This window comes from Mirounga leonina, unplaced genomic scaffold (assembly GCF_011800145.1).
Source record: "Mirounga leonina isolate KUSES-001 unplaced genomic scaffold, KU_Mleo_1.0 Mir_366, whole genome shotgun sequence".
Taxonomy (NCBI): domain Eukaryota; kingdom Metazoa; phylum Chordata; class Mammalia; order Carnivora; family Phocidae; genus Mirounga; species Mirounga leonina.
Window position 1 is genome coordinate 6,424,282 of NW_023270709.1, and position 18,275 is coordinate 6,442,556.

At 42.9% G+C, this 18,275-nt stretch overlaps 2 protein-coding genes across 7 annotated transcripts in view; one reads left to right on the forward strand and one right to left on the reverse strand.

Annotated features, from left to right (window-relative positions):
- Nucleotides 1-641, forward strand: part of PRPF4B (pre-mRNA processing factor 4B) — a 38,012-nt gene extending 37,371 nt beyond the window's left edge. For all 6 annotated transcript variants that reach the window (XM_035030757.1, XM_035030758.1, XM_035030759.1 and 3 more), the window contains one exon: nt 461-641. The gene's annotated coding sequence lies outside the window, so the exon portion shown is untranslated. The remainder of the gene's footprint in view (nt 1-460) is intronic.
- A 5,119-nt stretch (nt 642-5,760) lies between these two features.
- On the reverse strand, nt 5,761-13,610 carry FAM217A (family with sequence similarity 217 member A). Its single transcript, XM_035030478.1, has 6 exons — nt 13,548-13,610; nt 11,430-11,514; nt 11,252-11,265; nt 10,547-10,621; nt 10,394-10,461; nt 5,761-6,979 (listed from the first exon to the last, which is right to left on the reverse strand). Exons 1-6 carry the CDS (start codon nt 13,608-13,610, stop codon nt 5,761-5,763), a joined length of 1,524 nt encoding a protein of 507 aa, XP_034886369.1.
- Nucleotides 13,611-18,275: the final 4,665 nt, after the last annotated feature.

Consider the following 18,275-nt stretch of genomic DNA (forward strand, 5'->3'; position numbering starts at 1 on the left):
TGTAATGTTCTCAGATCTGTTTCATATTTGCATTCCTCCTACTATGCTTTACCTGTTCTTTATCATTTTGTAACGCTAGCTGGGTAGGTAGAAATAAATCTCTGGAGTGAAACAGAGGAATCACATATCTTCAAATTTAGGCCAAGTAGTTAAAGAATGCCCTTTTAAATGTTGGAGATAACTCAAGTAATTTCCTTTCATTAATTATAATGACATTAGAAATTGGGCTTCATAAAAAGTGTTTCTTTCCTTGTAGTATCGTAGTTCAAGCATATATTCAACATGAGTTTATCATCCTCCTAGATGGAATATCTTCCTTATGGAAATGTTCACTACAAATTCATTTGTGTTTTTTTACATGTCAATAGTGTACACTAAATTGACTTTTAAAATGTTTTCCAGTTATTTGATAGATATCATCATGGCATCCTTAATTTTTTTTTTCTCCTTCTGTATGTAGGGTAAGGGGCTATTCTTCTGAAGAATCTTTCCATTTAGTGATCAAGATATGGAAGCTGGTCTCTGAAAATACTCAATATGTATCCCAGTTACTCGTGGTATCATTTGAATTGTAACTTGCATTTTAGAAGCAATGTTTCCAATTATTGGGAAAACTTAATAAAATATGCCTCTTGTTACCATATTGTTTCCTGATTTTTCCTCTGCTGGAGTTTGCTATTTTACATTTAGTTTTAAGTTCACCATTTCCTACCTAAGGTTTCTTAGATGCTATTTCACTGGTGTTCATAGATGTGCTTTGAAGGGTATTCTGTGCCCAAATATGATTGGCAACTGCCAGATTAAAGTTAGATATTTATGTTAAAACTTCTGAGAAGATATCTGATGTGCATTGTGAACCTCTGAAGGAGAAAGGTGTGGAGAGAAGTTTACCAAACCACTTGGCAGAACCTGCTGCATGGAAACGGCTAATTTAGTATGATCTTCCTTACAAACATCAAAATCTTTCCTAGCAACTAAGTACAGAACACATGCCAAAGGGTGTGGTATTCATGTTCTTGTTATATACATTTCTGATTTGGTTACCTAATAATGAGATAACACTCTTTTCTGTAATGATTTAAATCAGTTGGTTCATTATAGATGGGGAAGCCTGACAAATAATTGGACTGTATCCTTGGTCTGTCCGCTCCTCATTTTCTTTTAAGGAAACATTCTCAGCTTAGAACAAGCAAAAAACCTGTAAAATACCTAAGAGGAATGGGGAGATTGAGTGAATCTTTAATGCAAAGCAGGACTGGAGGAGGCAGGGCCAAGGGTCTGGCTGTGTGGGGTACACCTGACCAAGCAGGTGCCACCTTCTCTACCTAGTTGTCGAGCCCTGGTTTTTGTAAGAGATGGGCCGTAAAGGCAGTGGCCCTGGACAGCCGCCTTGCAAAGGCCCCAGTTGTAGTTTTCTACTTGGGCTGGCAGAGGATTAAGAACTACATACTCGTCTGTCTAAAGCAACTGACAAGGGTCGTGAGATCATCTTTTGTTAGGGAAGGTAGTATGCAGGGTGCATTGGGTTTGGGAGGCGGTCACGGCAAAGAAAGTCAGAATCTGCCTCGGGTTAAGATCCAAAAAGGAGCTAAGAAAAGGTGTCCGTACTGGACAGCCAAAACATGGGGAATGTACAAGCAAGCCAGAGAGCCAAATTCAACTAAAATTTCCTGAACAGAATTATTTCAGTTTATATGCGTCTGTTAGAAGCTGCCAAGTGTTTCTTCAAAAATAGTGGTAGAAGTTGGCTTCCAACAGGTTTGAAAAACAGCCGAGTCTTTCAAATTTGTTGGTAACTATAGTGTTCCCACCCCCCAATGGTAAGTTTTTCTCTTGGCCAAATGTTTCCTGTTTTACTCCCAACACTTCACAAGATAAACTGAAGATGGCTATCTACTTCCTATGTAGATGTCTCTTCTAGCCTCATTTCAGGGACTCCATTTAAAAAATTTCAATTATTGGGGAACCCTCCTGCACTGTTGGTGGGAATGAAAGCTGGTGCAGCCACTCTGGAAAACAGTATGGAGGTTCCTCAAAAAGTTGAAAATAGAGCTACCATATGATCCAGCAATTGCACTACTGGGTATTTACCCCAAAGATACAAAAGTAGGGATCCGAAAGGGTACGTGCACCCCGATGTTTATAGCAGCAATGTCCACAATAGCCAAACTGTGGAAAGAGCCAAGATGTCCATCGACAGATGAATGGATAAAGAAGAAGTGGTATATATATACAATGGAATATTATGCAGCCATCAAAAGGAATGAGATCTTGCCATTTGCAACGACGTGGATGGAACTGGAGGGTATTATGTTGAGTGAAATAAGTCAAACAGAAAGACATGTATCATATGATCTCACTGATGTGAGGAATTCTTAATCATAGGAAATAAACAGGGTTGCTGGAGTGGGGGGTGGGGTGGGAGGGATGGGGTGACTGGGTGATAGACACTGGGGAGGGTATGTGCTCTGGTAAGCGCTGTGAATTGTGTAAGACTGTTGAATCACAGGCCCGTACCTCTGAAACAAATAATACATTATATGTTAAAAAAAAAGAAGATAGTAGGAAGGGAAAAATGAAGGGGGGGAAATTGGAGGGGGAGACGAACCATGAGAGACTATGGACTATGAGAAACAAACTGAGGGTTCTAGAGGGGAGGGGGGTAGAGGGATGGGTTAGCCTGGTGGTGGGTATTGAGGAGGGCACGTTCTGCATGGAGCACTGGGTGTTATGCACAAACAATGAATCATGGAACACTACATCTAAATCTAATGATGTAATGTATGGGGATTAACAAAAAATTTTCAATTATTTTTACTAATGATCATAACATTAAAATAAGTACCTTTGCCTCATAATTGAAGTCAGCATTGCTGCTAATGCATTTTTTACATAGTTATATTTAAAGCAATTTGGGACTAATTGAAAACTGGTAGGTGTGTCAGTAACTACTTTTTTAGGTCTAATGGCATCCTAAATAAAGTAGCCTGGTTATGTTTCCAGTGAGAAATTTGCCCTACCTATCTCTTAAGACATCGAAGCCCAGAATCCGTCTCCTCCCACCCCCCCAAAGCAATCCTTCAGTGCAGGAATGTATTTTTTGGAACTGCTGACACAGTGATCTATTACCTCTACCTCTGTAGTACTACTCCCTACCTCCTGTTTCCCGTCTCCCATGTCCACTCCCACTCCTGGTCTTCCTGGAAACCAGGGCTTGTGTCTTCATCACTCCACAGCATGTTCCTGACGCCGGACACATGCCTTGCAAGAAGCAGGACGTGAACCATCGGAGTTGTTACTCCAGTGACAGTTAATTCAGTGCTGAGGCAGCTCGTTCCATCCAGTGTGCCCTCCTGTGTCATTCCGGTTTTTCCCCTGATCTATTTTTTTTTAATTTGTCAGGCGCTTGATTCAATCCTCACATGATTATATGAGAGAAAAGGTCCGAGCCGAGGTTAAGGAACCTGCCCGAGGTGCAGATGTGTTAAGTGGCAGAGCCTGGCTGTGGAGCGGTGATGCTGAGCCACATAACCGGCCTCAAGGCTGGGCCAAGTCCTTTCCTTAATCCAATACTTGGAAGGGATCTACAGACCAGGCGATGGTTGTTCAGAATAAGAGTGGTGAACTGAACAGGCAGGTCCCTTTCCTGGCGCTTTTACAGATAAAAATTACATCATTACGAACCTAAAGGTGAGGGGGTGAAATCCAAGCAAGTGAAGAAGGCACAAATGAGAATGGGTAAGAGGTCTGCCAAATAAGGCTCGGGACTCAAGTTAGAGTTGTAACAATGAGAGGAAAGGGGGTTGACGGGAAACAAAGACCATTGCAAGCTGGGATGGAGTGAAAGCATGAGTCCGTTTTTACATTCTGTTCTGTGAAAGGGATGTTCTACCTCTTTGGATAATGACACCAACTGGGATTTAGGTAAGGTTCTGTTCTACGATAAGAACAGTTAAGTTTATTTTTCTATTGCCATGTTGATACAATTCCAGAAAATTCTTTGAAATTAATCTAAAAACTGCCTACTCTCTTTGACCTCTGCTTCTAATTCTTTGAGCCTTATTCTTTTACTAAAAATAGAATAGCGGGAACTGAAGCCACAGTTGCTCTCTTCAATATGCATTTGAATTGTCTTTTAATTCATCTCCCCCATCCCTATCTCAAATATTTCATCTGGCTTGGCGGGGGGGGGGGGGGGGGGGGGCCCCCGGGGGGGAGGGAAAAAAAAAATTGGGTGGGGGCGGGGGGGGGGGGGGGGGGGGGGGGGTGGGTTGTGGGGGTGGTGGGGCGCCCACAGGGAAGATGATACACAATATTGACTGTGCCTTGGCAGGGGGCTGGGGAGTAGGGATCCTTTTACTTCTCAGTTTCCTTTGGGCAACGCTTGAAGTTTTCATTGTGTTTTTTTAATGTTTAAGAAAAACTCATTTGAATTCACCAAACATCCACTGAAACCAAAGCACACTATCCCTACCCCCGCCCGCCCAAACATCCAGACTCTGAGCTATGCATTTTACACCAACTTTTTCCTTTACAATGTTTTTCAAAGTGTGATCCAAGAACCACCCGCATTAAAATCACCTGGGATATTTGTTTACAATGCAGGTCCCCAAGCCCCACTCTTGGGTTCCGTGTCCTTGGGCCTGGGACAGAACCCCGGACTCAACTTCTTTGTTTCCCTGATTAGGTGCAGTAAGATGTGTCAGTCACATAGTCTCCCCTACACACACACACTTTCTATTAATGAGATAAGAAGCTTTAGCTGTTTGCTTTTCAACTAACTGAAGTTAAGACTTGCAGCAACAAAGAAATTTGGGGAAAAGTTCCATTAACATGAGATTTTTGGCTGCTCTGTGGACAGCAACCTTTTCTCGTTTTTCCTTTGACATTCTAAAACTGTTAGGTCTGAGTGGAAGAGGGTTGTTTCATGCCTACAACTATCATTCGGACCCAAGAAAACTGATCTCGCTTTCATGTATATGACAAAGGACCTGGGAAAGGAAAAATTTTTAAGATTCACTGGAGGATCTAGAGGATCTTGCATATTAATTCAACAAAATCACAAGTATCTTAGCTTTTAATGGCCAAAAAAATACTCAAAAGATAGGTCAAGATGATAGACAAAGGAGATTTTAGAGCTAGCAAAGGAAAGAAAAAAAGGTACCAGAGCGGGAAGAACTAAAAAAATTAATTTGCTAATAGAGCTAATGTACTCTTAAGACTATAATGGGGGGCGCCTGGGTGGCTCAGTTGTTAAGCATCTGCCTTCGGCTCGGGTCGTGATCCCAGGGCCCTGGGATCGAGCCCCGCATCGGGCTCCCTGCTCAGCGGGAGGCCTGCTTCTCCCTCTCCCACTCGCCCTGCTTGTGTTCCCTCTCTCGCTGTGTCTCTCTTTGTCAAATAAATAAATCTTTAAAAAAAAAAAAAAGACTATAATGGAACACAAAATACACCAGCAATCAGTCGATTACAGCATTTACTGATGATGGAATTCTACTGGGAAACACAACAAAAGAATAATCTTTTGAATAGTTTTGAAACATTCCTTTGAAACATGACACGCAAAAGATTGTCAAATATGTCAGGATGGAAGCCCTTGGATTTATATATAGACATCTCAGCAGTGCTTTTCACAAGTTCCACTCCACATCACATCAAGTTATTCATGTGTGTAATACCTGTATCTCAGCATGATGAACCGTATTTTAGCCAAGCTTCTTGGAAATAGATTTGCTCACATTGAGATGCAGGAGAGAAAAGTTATTTTTGGTCAATGGGTGAACACTTATCCTTACCTACAAAGGAAGGCGATAGACAGTTTAACTTCTGAATATAGAATGGTTTGTTCAATTCTATGTTTTTTTGATAAGGTTTCTTTTTGGTCCTTGGTGCCTTAATGTCTTCTCTGTGATTTTCGGGAAAAGAGAGAGGTGTAGGTGAAACTGGTATTGGAGACCTTGGTGGCAGACATCTTGTTGAGACCATCTTAACCAACGATTGAGTTGTTTGGGAAGTAGTGGGCTTGGCTGAGAGTTCTTGGCATGGATTCAAAATGGAGCTTTTGAGATTCCTAATGTCATCACAAGTTGCCATCAATTGTTTGGTGGCAGATGAACTTTTTAGAGACGGTGGTCTAGAAGTCCATTTGTATGTATTGCCGGCATTGCTCCAATTCCATTTGGAAGCATTTTGTTCAAGCTTGCAAGATCCAGAACTGCTTTTTCTTTTTTCGCGACTTTTATCTACACAAGTTGTCTGAAGACTCAAAGAGTCCGAAAGTTTTGGTTGTCTCATTTTGGAGATAGCTTTGGAGGAAAAGGGTCGCTCAGTAGCTGCTGGAGTGCAGAAGGTAGTTTGAAGTCTGGGCCTCTCTTTTTGTATAGTCATGTGTTGTAACCTTTCCATTTCCAGTAAACGAGTTATCAAATGTTCAATAGAGCTTTCGGGAGGTTCCACTGTCGCTTTCCAATTTTCAGATTTTGAGAGGGCTAATTTGTGCAAGTCCAGAGTATTGAAAGGAGAAGGGAGAAAATCAGGATATGGAAATACTTCACTTGGTTCCTCTGTGAAAGATTCCTCAACATTTTCTATTGTTTCTGGCTTTAAGTTCAGGTCCATCTTTTTAAAATAGCTGAGCAAACTATCATTTGCTTTTTCATTTTCTGATAAATCACTTTCATCTGTTAAGTTTTCTTCCACACTGCTGTTTCCATATTTCAAATTCCAATTTGGGGCAGATAAACTTTCACCATTATTGTTTTCCATGGCTGAACATAAATTAACATAAGGCTCATTTCTGTCCTGAAAAAAGTCTCCATCAGCATAGGGCCAGCAGAGACCCGATGGTATCTGGAGGCCAGAGTAAGAACCAACTTGCTTATCGACCGAAGCACTTGTCAGGGCGGGGTTCAGAGTGAAGAGCCTCATGGGATTATTGGCTACATTAAAGCCAGTTTCCACTGCAGACTTCTTGAAATCCCTTTAAAAAAATGATTTAAATAGTGAATGGTGTGTTGACTAGAATTAAAATGCTGTTAAAATGATAATAAGCAAAATTATCAAAGACTGGATAATGTTTAGTTCCTAATGGCCTATGTGTACCTATCTGTAACAGAGATATGTTCATTTCCAAATATGGCCAATTATATAAAACTATATACATTTTTTAAAGTATAGATTAGAATATTAACTGGACACCCCTTTGTGCATGCACAGGTGACGAGATCATTCTACCCACAAATGGGCTAGCTGTGTCTATGAATGGCCACTAGGTTAAAAATGGCTAATTATATCTATTTGCCTATGAACATATTATACATGCAGTGATGATGTCTAAGAAGGGGGCTCTCCAACTCAAACTGAAATTATGGTGAAACATTTACGGACACAAGATTAGATAAAAGGAAACTCAAAGAATGTAATTAGGTTACTCAATAAAGCCTTCTACTTTAGCCATTGTGGTTTTAAAAATTGTGCTAACATAAAAGGAAGCAAAACAATGTTTACCAAATCTTATCCCATAGTTAAAAAAAAAAAGAAAGAAAGAAAGAAAGAAAGAAAGAAAGAAAGAAAGAAAAAAAAAAAAAAGAAAGAAACTGTATAATTTAAAAAATTAGGGGCGCCTGGGTGGCTCAGCCGGTTAAGCGTCTGCCTTCGGCTCAGGTCATGATCCCAGGGTCCTGGGATCGAGCCCTGCATCCGGCTCCCTGCTCCGCAGGAAGCCTGCTTCTCCCTCTCCCACTCCCACTCCCCCTGCTCGTGTTCCCTCTCTCGCTGTGTCTCTCTCTGTCAAATAAATAAATAAAATCTTTTAAAAAATAAATAAATAAAAATAAAAAATTATCCCATAGTAATTTTCATCTGAGGGTCTTTTATTTTATGAGTAATGCTTCTAGGTACTATATTAGAATGAAAACTGCAAAAGAGCCGTGTTGTAGAATACTGAGTTTATAGTTTGTTTCTTTTAAAAGCTTATTAGAAATTCTGACATTGGGGGGCGCCTGGGTGGCTCAGATGGTTAAGCGTCTGCCTTCGGCTCAGGTCATGATCCCAGGGTCCTGGGATCGAGCCCCGCATCGGGCTTCCTGCTCAGCGGGGAGCCTGCTTCTCCCTCTCCCTCTGCCTCTCTCCCTGCTCATGCTCTCTCCCTCTCTCTCTCTCTCTGTATCTCTGTGTCTCAAATGAATAAATAAAAAAATCTTAAAAAAAAAAAAAAGAAATTCTGACATTGGAAGAGTTGAAACATTAATTGACATATATAGTCTCATTATCTTCTTGCTTCCTTTAATGCCAGTTTACAGTAAAGACAGCAAAGTGTTCTTTTTTTTTTTTAAAGATTTTATTTATTTATTTGAGAGAGAGAGAATGAGATACAGAAAGCATGAGAGGGAGGAGGGTCAGAGGGAGAAGCAGACCCCCTGCCGAGCAGGGAGCCCGATGCGGGACTCGATCCCGGGACTCCAGGATCATGACCTGAGCCGAAGGCAGTCGCTTAACCAACTGAGCCACCCAGGCGCCCAAGACAGCAAAGTGTTCTCGAAGGATTTTGAAAAATACTTTTATTTCTATAGAAAATGTAAAAATTTATTGATTTAGCTAAATATTAGTTAAACTCATTTGCTTTTGTAAAACCATGGGAAAGTCATTTTAAATCTACAATTGATAAGAGACAGAATCCATGCTGTTTAGTGAAAAGAGCATGGAATCTGGGGGTGAGGACCTAGGTTTGAACCCCTTTGCCACCAGTGAGCAGAATGGTAATGACAGCACCAACCTTGGGGTTGGTTGTCTGAGAAGCAAAACAATTGCATGAATGTACTTTGCAAAATGTTAAACACTAAATCAAAGGTATTTTATTCTTGATGGCATACTGAGGAGAAAAATTTCAGTGATAGAGTATTTCACTGATCCTGGACTTCTTTCTTTCTTTCTTTCTTTTTTTTTTTTTTAAGATTTTATTTATTTATTTGACAGAGAGAGACACAGCGAGAGAGGGAACACAAGCAGGGGGAGTGGGAGAGGGAGAAGCAGGCTTCATGCTGAGCAGGTAGCCCGATGCGGGGCTCGATCCCAGGACCCTGGGATCATGACCTGAGCTGAAGGCAGTCGCTTAACCAACTGAGCCACCCAGGCGCCCTGATCCTGGACTTCTAACACTGCAACATACTTAGGCTTCCCCAGGATTAATAATAAATACCTATCAAACACATGATTCTGTTTAGTCCTCACAACAACCCTATAAGATAGGCGCTTTTATTTTCTACCTTTTATGGGCAAGGGAACTGAGGCACAGAGTGGCTAAGGTCACACATCTGGTAAGTGGTGGAGCTGGGATTTAAACCTGAGTGGTGGCACCCCATGTTGGTAATCCTAGCCACTGCCCTCTACTGACTCAGTTTATGTTTGCTGTATGTTAGTATGATAAAATTCAATTTATTTCATTTGACCTCTTACCTTGAAATCCTTGTTCCCAGCAGAGTTCATTCTAGTAAAAGTAGCCTTTCCTATGCCCCTCACACTGACATTCCTTTGGGACATTAGTCACTACGGTCCCTTTAGCGCTTCTTGGACTCATTTCAGCATTAGGTTGAGTTTTATCCTGAGCCTCACCGAGGTAAAGTCCTCTGACTGGGAGACTGCTACCAATGAGCCATCCTACTGTCAAAAGTGGGGACAAAACTGAGGAACTAATTCTAGTTCTGATCCAGAACTCAAGATCTCCATTAAACAACACACTGTATGTAAAAGTGAGCCAGTATTCAATAAATGGAATCTCCATATAGTAGTAATCTGTGTTTGTGAGAAGCATTCCAGCTGGTTCTAACACACATTCAGTTTAAGAACCAAAAAATAAGAATTCAAACCCAAGTAAATTCTGAGAAACAATATACTGTAGTGCTTGAGAGCATGAATCTGATTCTGCCATTCATTCATTGTATGACTTTGGGCAAGTAACATAGCTTGTCACCCTGACTCAATGTCCTCATCTGTAAGATAGGGATGCTGACAATAGTGTCTTATAGGATCATTGTGACGTTTAAATGAATTAATATATGCAAGGGACAGAAATCATTCCTGCCCCATGGACTGTTATTTTTCTATCACAGTTTCTATTACAGTTCCTTTTCCCTTCGACAAGAAGCCCCAGCTCTATCCATGGAAACTCTCATTGTTAAGGGCACAGGAAACTGAATTCTTCTTACACTGATGATCTCTGGGGTGTACGCCAGCCACTTCCTATTTTAGGGTGAGTTTCCATAACTTCCCACAAGTGGCACACAATACTTTTTCTTCTGGTTGTTCTTCTCTTTGTCTTTCAGATGAGTAGTTAACTCATTTGCATTTAAATGCATCTCACTAATTTAGGGGGTTACGAAAATAGATATTCTCTCACCTGTTCTCCATGGTACTTCCTTCGTTAAGAGGATAACTCCATAACTGAAATATCCCTTGTTTACTATTCTGGAAACAGAAAAACCATGGACAACATTTTAGTAACTGCATGCATTTAAAAAAAATACTTTGATTATGATGAATAACATCTCACCTGTGTTCTTTTGTGAGCATGCTCTGACAAATTTAGTTCTAGCATCAGTTGCTCTATTGGAATTTCCAAATGGTTCTATAAAGCAGCAGAAGACTTTTAAACACAATACATCTCTAGTCCCTGTTACTGTTCTAAGAATGTATAGTTCTTGTTCTAACCAACAAATATATTGTAAATATATTGTAAAGTCATAAAATACTCCCGTTTATACATACAGATATCATTTGTTTTTACTGACTTCAGCAGGAACTAGTTACAAATACCAACAGTGTTAACTAATGAGCCTCGAATATCATTAAGATTATCTTTATTTTACTAACAGTTAAGTGTCTTATATTTTGATCCAAAAAAGTAGATGAAAGATAAATTTCCTCACTATTTCAAAACAAAATATTAACCATTTTAACTGCCTCAGTATATCTTAAGAGCTGAGACTACTTCTCTTTTGGAAATGACTACAAAACACTATAGTCACTACAGTGTTAATTTCCATTTCTGGTATTCTTATATTGAAAAAATATATAATAAAATGTTAACTTAATGACCAGTTTGCAGCCCTGCAGAACAGAAAAGGCTTTGACTTGTTTGAAGAACTCTACAGAAATGAAATTGAAATTTTTAAAAAAAGAATTTTTTTTAATGAACATACATATAATTTTAAAATAATGTTTTGTGAATTATTTAAAACCAAACATTTATCCTTACCTTGTTAATTTTGCCTGAAAGAATGTGTATGGAAAAAATGACAATTAATAGTTACATAAAACTGGTTGTATTAAAAACAAACCCCCTTTAATATGAGTGGTTATTCATATTATAAATATGAATGAACATAAATTTGCAGTATTTATAAATATAAATACACACATCTAGGATTTCTTACCACCTACTGCACTGTCCTTTCCAGGTGGGAGATTTTTATTTTCAGGAGCAGGTACTTCTGAATCCAAATTCCAGTGAGACAAGTTCTAAAACAATATTTGTTTTAGGATGAACTTAACGTTAAGAACACTTTAAAAGCTCAAGTACATAATTTTTCATGTCTGTGGCTAAAGTATGAGAAAGGCATAAAGTTTCATGACACATTCCCCTTCCTAGAAGGACACTACCAGAATTTTTGAGAAGAATGCAGTGTTCTCTAATCAAACTTATTATCAGCTTGATAACACCTATTAGGAGATAGGCTTTTACAATAATTTACGGTTTCGTTCTCACTTTGTTAAAAATAATGACACACGGGTTTTCAAAATTGATTTTAAAAATATAATAAGATATCCAGTTCAGCGTGTCCCTGGTACACAATGGCACATTCGCCAAATTTTCTGTATCTGAACACCAGATCTGATAACCCTATAAAATCTTTCCAACCACCAAAGAAAATTCTCTAATCTTCACATTGTACTCAGCACTGACCAGCCCACTACTCATTCTAGACTCCAGACATTGAAACGCACTCAGGAAATATTCAAAAGCAAGCCAAAAAATGAATAGGGAAAGGCACGAATATGTACTATTTATGTTCCAGACATTGTGCTGAATGCTGTGGCGGAAAAATGTGGAGTGTGTGCAGGAGAGGATTATTAACAATTTATCCTGGAAGAGGGAAAGTGAAGAGGTGAGGAGTTTATTAAAGAAAAAAAATAATAATTTTTTGAGAGCAAACTCAGTCGTTTTCTATCTCCAAAAGAGAAAAGCCTTTGTAAATTACACAAGTAAAATGTTAGGTATCATCCGCAAACTAAAGGAGGAACAGGGAGAATAAGCTTAAATACAGTATGAGGATTTAATTGGCCCACAAGAAAATTATCTCCTGCTGGGAAGGGTAGCTGAACATTGGAAGGTAGGCTGCAGATTATCTTTTTCTGGAGGTTAATTCCCTGCTCCCCAAGATGATACATAATTAGGTCTAGTCTCTACGTGAGAATCACCTGGGGAGCGTTTTAAAAATGATACTTGAGGGGCACCTGGGTGGCTCAGTCAGTTAAGCATCTGACTCTTTTTTTTTTTTTTAAAGATTTTATTTATTTATTTGAGAGAGAGAATGAGAGGGGGGAGGGGGAGAGGGAGAAGCAGGCTTCCCGCCAAGCAGGGAACCCGATGCAGGGCTCGATCCCGGGACTCCAGGATCACGACCTGAGCCGAAGGCAGTCGCTTAACCAACTGAGCCACCCAGGCGCCCAAGCATCTGACTCTTGATTTCAGCTCGGGTCATGATCTCAGGGTCGTGGGATCGAACCCCGGGTTGGGCTCCGTGCTGGGTGTGGAATCTGCTTAAGATTTTCTCTCTCTCTCTGCCCCTCCCCTTGCTTGCGCTCTCTCTAAAATAAATACATCTTTAAAAAATAAAAATACTTGAAAAAAATTACTACAAGGTCTGACTCAGTAGGATGAAGGTAAGTCTCAGTTATTTGTATTTTTAAAACCTCCCTGACAGATTATCAGGCTTCTTTCAGCTCTCTGATCCTGGCCCACTAATGTACAAAATAACATGTGACAGAAATACCCTTACAGTGACACGTAAAGGGAAGCTGATGAAAACTGCAGTTGAGATCATATAATAAGATTAATATAACCAAATTTGTCAACTGGTAAGGGAAGCTATCAACTACACACGAGGTCCGCTAGATTGCAAACTCCTTACAGGTTGGGAATTGATTATGCTTTCTGATACCGCCTCCTGCCTTACCAACATTTCTCATAGAATATGTGTGAGAGAATAAAAAAAAAAGGTGAGCACAGCCTGAGGGAGCAAGGCAGCATCTTTCAGGAAATCCAGTTGCAATAAGAACCGGTTTGAGATTTGGAGAGAAGCTGGTTAATTTTTCCTTTGTTAAAAGAAAGAAAGAAATTTCCCACTTGATATTCCAAATGTGCCAAGAGGAAAACTCAGTACAAAGTGCTCACAAAGAGAGAAAGCAGCAGGGATGTGGGCAGATTCAGCGGGAGTGAGATCTTGACCAGGGGAGGGGCCCAAACGCTCAGGTTAAGCCATTAGCCTTACCTCATGGGAGATGTTGGACCCACGCGGGTTGGTACCACTGTTCTCACCATTTCTTCTCCCCATTTTGGTCCTCTGTTTCCTTAAAATCCTACACAGGTTGTGACAGGCACATTTATGGGTAAGGTAGAACAACGATTGTTTTAAAAGCTTGAGCTTTGGCTCCCTGTCTAAAGGAGGTCCAACGATGCTTTGAGTGCAGGAGAACGGGGACTATGAGGGCAGAGGAGGGCTAACAATATGAAATCAGCCAGAAACAGGGGGACCAGACCCCCCCCCAAGAAAAACACGGAGAAAGCAAATTGTAAGATCTGACAGAAGATGAGGATATTAAGGTCTTAGGTGAGAACAGAGACATTATCAGACAGAAAGATAAAATACAAATCAGAAAAAAAATGATGAATTATCTGAAACTTATAAAGCAGGGCCATGAACTCTTCTTTTAATTATTCAAAACAGGTGCTACGTTTGAAAGCAGGATTAACCTCGCAGGCAGAACAGGCACCCCATGCGTGTTTCCGGGACACTAAAAGGCCCACAGGGCCAAGCAGGGCCAAGCATTACTTTCCACGCCCAACTGTCATAGTATCTAAGCCCGCTACTGTTTTTTGTTTTTTTTAAGGTTTTATTTATTTATTTGACAGAGACAGAGACAGTGAGAGCAGGAACACAAGCAGGGGGAGTGGGAGAGGGGGAAGCAGGCCTCCCACCGAGCAGGGAGCCCGATGCGGGGCTCGATCCCAGGACCCTGGGACCATGACCTGAGCCGAAGGCAGTCGCTTAACCAACTGAGCCACCCAGGCGCCCTAAGCCCGCTACTGTTTAAGGTAGAAGGATCAGAAAACTATCAGATAACAGGTAAAACAATCATTAAGGTAGGACTATCCGGAAAGAATCACAAATTAAAGCCACCGCGGTAATCAGTATATTTGCGAATCGTTTACAATTTATTGTCTCCTAGAGGGAGAGGTGTAACCTGCAGAAATAGAAGGTACAGTTCAGGTAAGTTTTGAATCAGTAAGTATTGATCCACCCGCTCTGTGCCGGGCCCTGGGATGGAACGGTGAAGGCGGAGGGGTTTGCTGAAGAGGTGGCGCTGCGTGGGGCCATCCACGTGTGTGCCACGGAGTAGGGCGCCGGGCGCCTGGACGAGGCCACCGCGCCTGGAGGAGGGGCCCGAGGACAGGGGCCTTCGAGACAAGGGGTCGGGAAAGGAGCCGCGGGGCAGGAGAGCAGGGCGGTGCAGGTGGGCGGCCCAAAGCGCGCGGGCGGGCACCCCCCCGCCTTCCGTGCCGGGGTGGGGGGCGGGGCGCAGAGCGGGGGCAGCAGGTGGGGCTCGCGGGGGCGCCCCGGGCCGGCCTCTTACCCCACGGCGCCGCAGGCCCACGTGTCGTCCTCAGCGTCGTCTCCGAGGGCGCTGCCGCCCCGAGGCCCCGGCCCGTCCGCGTGCGGGGCGCGCGGCTGGACGGGCGCCCCCTCGGACCCGGCCTTCCTGCGGCGGGAGGACAGGGAGGGCAGCGGGCGGCGGCCGGCCGGGAGCACGGCCCCCTCGGCGCTGGACGGCCTGCGGGCCGCCGGGACCCCGGCGGGGCCCCGCGCGGCCAACCTCGGCCGGGGCTGCGGCTCCGCGGGCCTCCCCCGCGCCCGGGCCGCCCGGCAACTACCATCGAGCGCCCGCGCCCACCGGTCCCCGGGGGCCACCAGGCCGCCAGGCCCGCGGGACGGGCGACGCGACCGGGGGAGGGCGCTGAGCCGGAGCCCGGGCCCCTGCGCCCCTCCGCGCCTCCTCCGCGGCGGCCCGGCGCACTCGGCCATCGCGGGCGGAGGGGGCCGCCCGGGGGCCGCGCGCGGGCGGCGGTCACGGCCGCCGGGCCTTCCCCGGCCTTCTCCCGCCCTGGCCCTGGCCCTGGCCCTGGCCCCGAGCTGAGAGCTCTGCGCGGCGCCCAGGGGGTCCCTGGCCCCTGTTCGAATAGAGCCAGGAGCTCGGGCGTGTAGCGCGCTAGGCGGAGCAAGCTGTGTGTATTCGCGTGGATATATGCACAGTTCTGTCTGGGCTGATAGTGTATACCATTTAAATAATTACAATGGAAGAAGGAAAGTATCCCAGCTGAGAGCAAGCCCACCTCTGGTCGTTCCAGATCAGTCACTGGTGTTACAACAGGAAGAACAAAAGATGATTTTTTTTTTTTTCCTACCTGGGATACATGTAGATGATAGGCCAGTTTTGCCCTCCAAATGCCTGTCTCTGACTTCAGTTCCCTGAAATAAGTGTGTGGGGTGGCAGAGGAAGGAGTATATATACACGTATATAATATGGATATATTATTATATATGCATTATGATGTACGTACATATATAACATAAATATGTAAGTGAACACTTACATATTTCTTACTGATATATGTGTGTAAGTAAGTAAACGAATACTAAAAATGTCAGAGATATTCTTTATAATAAAGCATTGACATTTGAGGAAGACATTTTTGCAATCCTTTGCTGATGATACTATTGCATTCTGTTGGGTTGAACATCCAAGCCCCAAAATGTTTCATTAAGCATCTAAATTCAAGCCCCAAAATGTTTCATTAAGCATCTAAATGCACTGGTTCCTAACATTTGGGGGAAAGAGAGGCCATCTCAGGTTCTCTTCTGAGAATCTTCCCAGGAAAATGCACATATAAACCAGATGTCCAACCCAATTTCAAGGGTGTGTCAGCTCTTCTATCTCCCATCTCTATCCCCTGCCCGGAGGTGTCTGTCTCCCTCCTCAGCATGTCCATTTTCCTCTCAGAAAGGCCGGCTCTGACTCAGCTTCAAAGACACCTTTCCACCACATTACTCTATTTCATAACACCCTATTTTCTTCTCTATACTCCTCACAGTCTCGTTAATCATGTGTGCTTTTCTATCGCCTCTTCCCAGTAGAGAATGAGGGCAGAGGTCTTGCCTGTCTAGTTCACTGATACACCCTGTCACTTTAACTTTTTTCTTTTTAATTTTATTTTAGTATGTTATGTTCATCACCAGACAGTACATCATTTGTTTTTGATGCAGTGTTCCATGATTCATTGTTTGCGTATAACACCCAGTGCTCCATTCAGTACGTGCCCTCTTTAACACCCATCACCAGGCTAAAACTGTGCTAGGCATGGGACACCTGGGTGGCTCAGTCGGTTAAGCATCTGCCTTCGGCTCAGGTCATGATCCCAGGGTCCTGGGATCGAGCCCCGCGTCGGGCTCCTTGCTCAGCGGGGAGCCTGCTTCTCCCTCTGCCTGCCGCTCTCCCCGCTTGTGCTCTCTCTCTGACAAATAAATAAAATATTTTTTAAAAAACTGCTAGGCACATAGCTGGAGCACAGTAAATATAGGAGAATGAATATAAGATTAGCATAGGCCTCCTTGGCGGGCTCCCCCCTGGGTTCCCTCCTCCTTCAGACTGTTTTCCATTCTGCTGATAAAAAGCACAGATCTGCTCTAATGCCCTCCTAACCCCAAAGAATGAGCCAGGCTTTAAGTATCTGCTTATCATTTTCAGGGCCTACATGTTCAACACCTCAGATATTTTGCAATTTTTCTAAACGCTCTGTCTCCTCCAGGACATACATCATTTTTCTTTTCCTATAATAGCTTCTCCTTTTTTTCCTCCTCCCTCCTTTTATCCACCTAGTTAAGTCCTATCCATAGAAATCTAGCTCACAAATCATCCTCCTTGACCCCTCAAGGAAGAATACATTGCTACCTCTTCCTCTTCCAAAATCCCTGTCAGGTTATTATGATTTATTTGCTTACAATTCCTTTCTCACTGTTACATTATAATTATTCATTTACAATATCTCACTCACCATCTTTTCCGATGCCTTAAAGGCAAGGCCTGGCCTTATTCTATCTGGCCTGGTACCTGGTGTATAGTAGGCATTCAGTAAATGTTCGAGTTAATTTAATTACTCCAAAAAATAACATTTGTGGTGATATGGTTACCATGTTGGTTTCCGCGTTTTCCTTTTGTTTCAGAACATGAACTGATCCTGATCCCTTAAAGTCCCTCTGAGATTTGTCCTCCATAAATACATCCTCTAAGATTCTCTCTCTCTCTCTCTCTTTTTATTTTTCCTTGACAGAACATATTCCTAAAAACCTTCTTTATCAACTTGACCCTCCTTACTTTCCCTGGAGACTTTCTGAATGCTTTGACATCGGCATAAAAATCATGCCCCACCCCTCACTTTTTGAATTGATAAAGTTGTTAGTATTACAGGTTTAAAACGATAGTGACAGCCTAGTCCCTGTAGAGAGTTCGGCAGGAGAACATGCAGTCTAGGTGGTGAGGAGACAAGGCTGAGAGAGAGGAAAAGTAAGCGTGGGATGTTGTGGTCGTGGACAATATAAGGGCAACAACGAAGAGAATCGCCCTCTCCACGGCTTTGAGTCTGGATTGGCTGTCATCCAGCCTTGAGGACAATCATTAGACAGTGGACTGTTCTCCACAGCAGCTCGGGGGCAGCCCTAATGTCAATCCTTAGCCCAACAGAATGCGCCTTCCTTTCAGGCCACCCCAAGACCCCTCTGGGAATTCAGGTTTTAGGGGTAGCATCAGGCTTGCCTTACTTTAAACCTGTACTTCTTAGCTAATCTAGTGAGGTAAGGTGAGGCAGATGTTCTGTCTCGGCATGGCATTCAACACACTCTTCCATTCATTACCATGGAGGTGGTCTGAATTGGTGGAAAGAAGGA

Excerpts from the sequence above, each read along its gene's own strand:
- FAM217A (XM_035030478.1), bottom strand. The coding sequence starts at position 13,610 with ATGGGGAGAAGAAATGGTGAGAACAGTGGTACCAACCCGCGTGGGTCC. Across the intron at positions 10,462-10,546 it reads ATGCTCACAAAAGAACACAG|AATAGTAAACAAGGGATATT; the intron begins GTGAGATGTTAT and ends TTCTGTTTCCAG. Across the intron at positions 6,980-10,393 it reads GGAAGTACCATGGAGAACAG|GGATTTCAAGAAGTCTGCAG; the intron begins GTGAGAGAATAT and ends ATTTTTTTAAAG.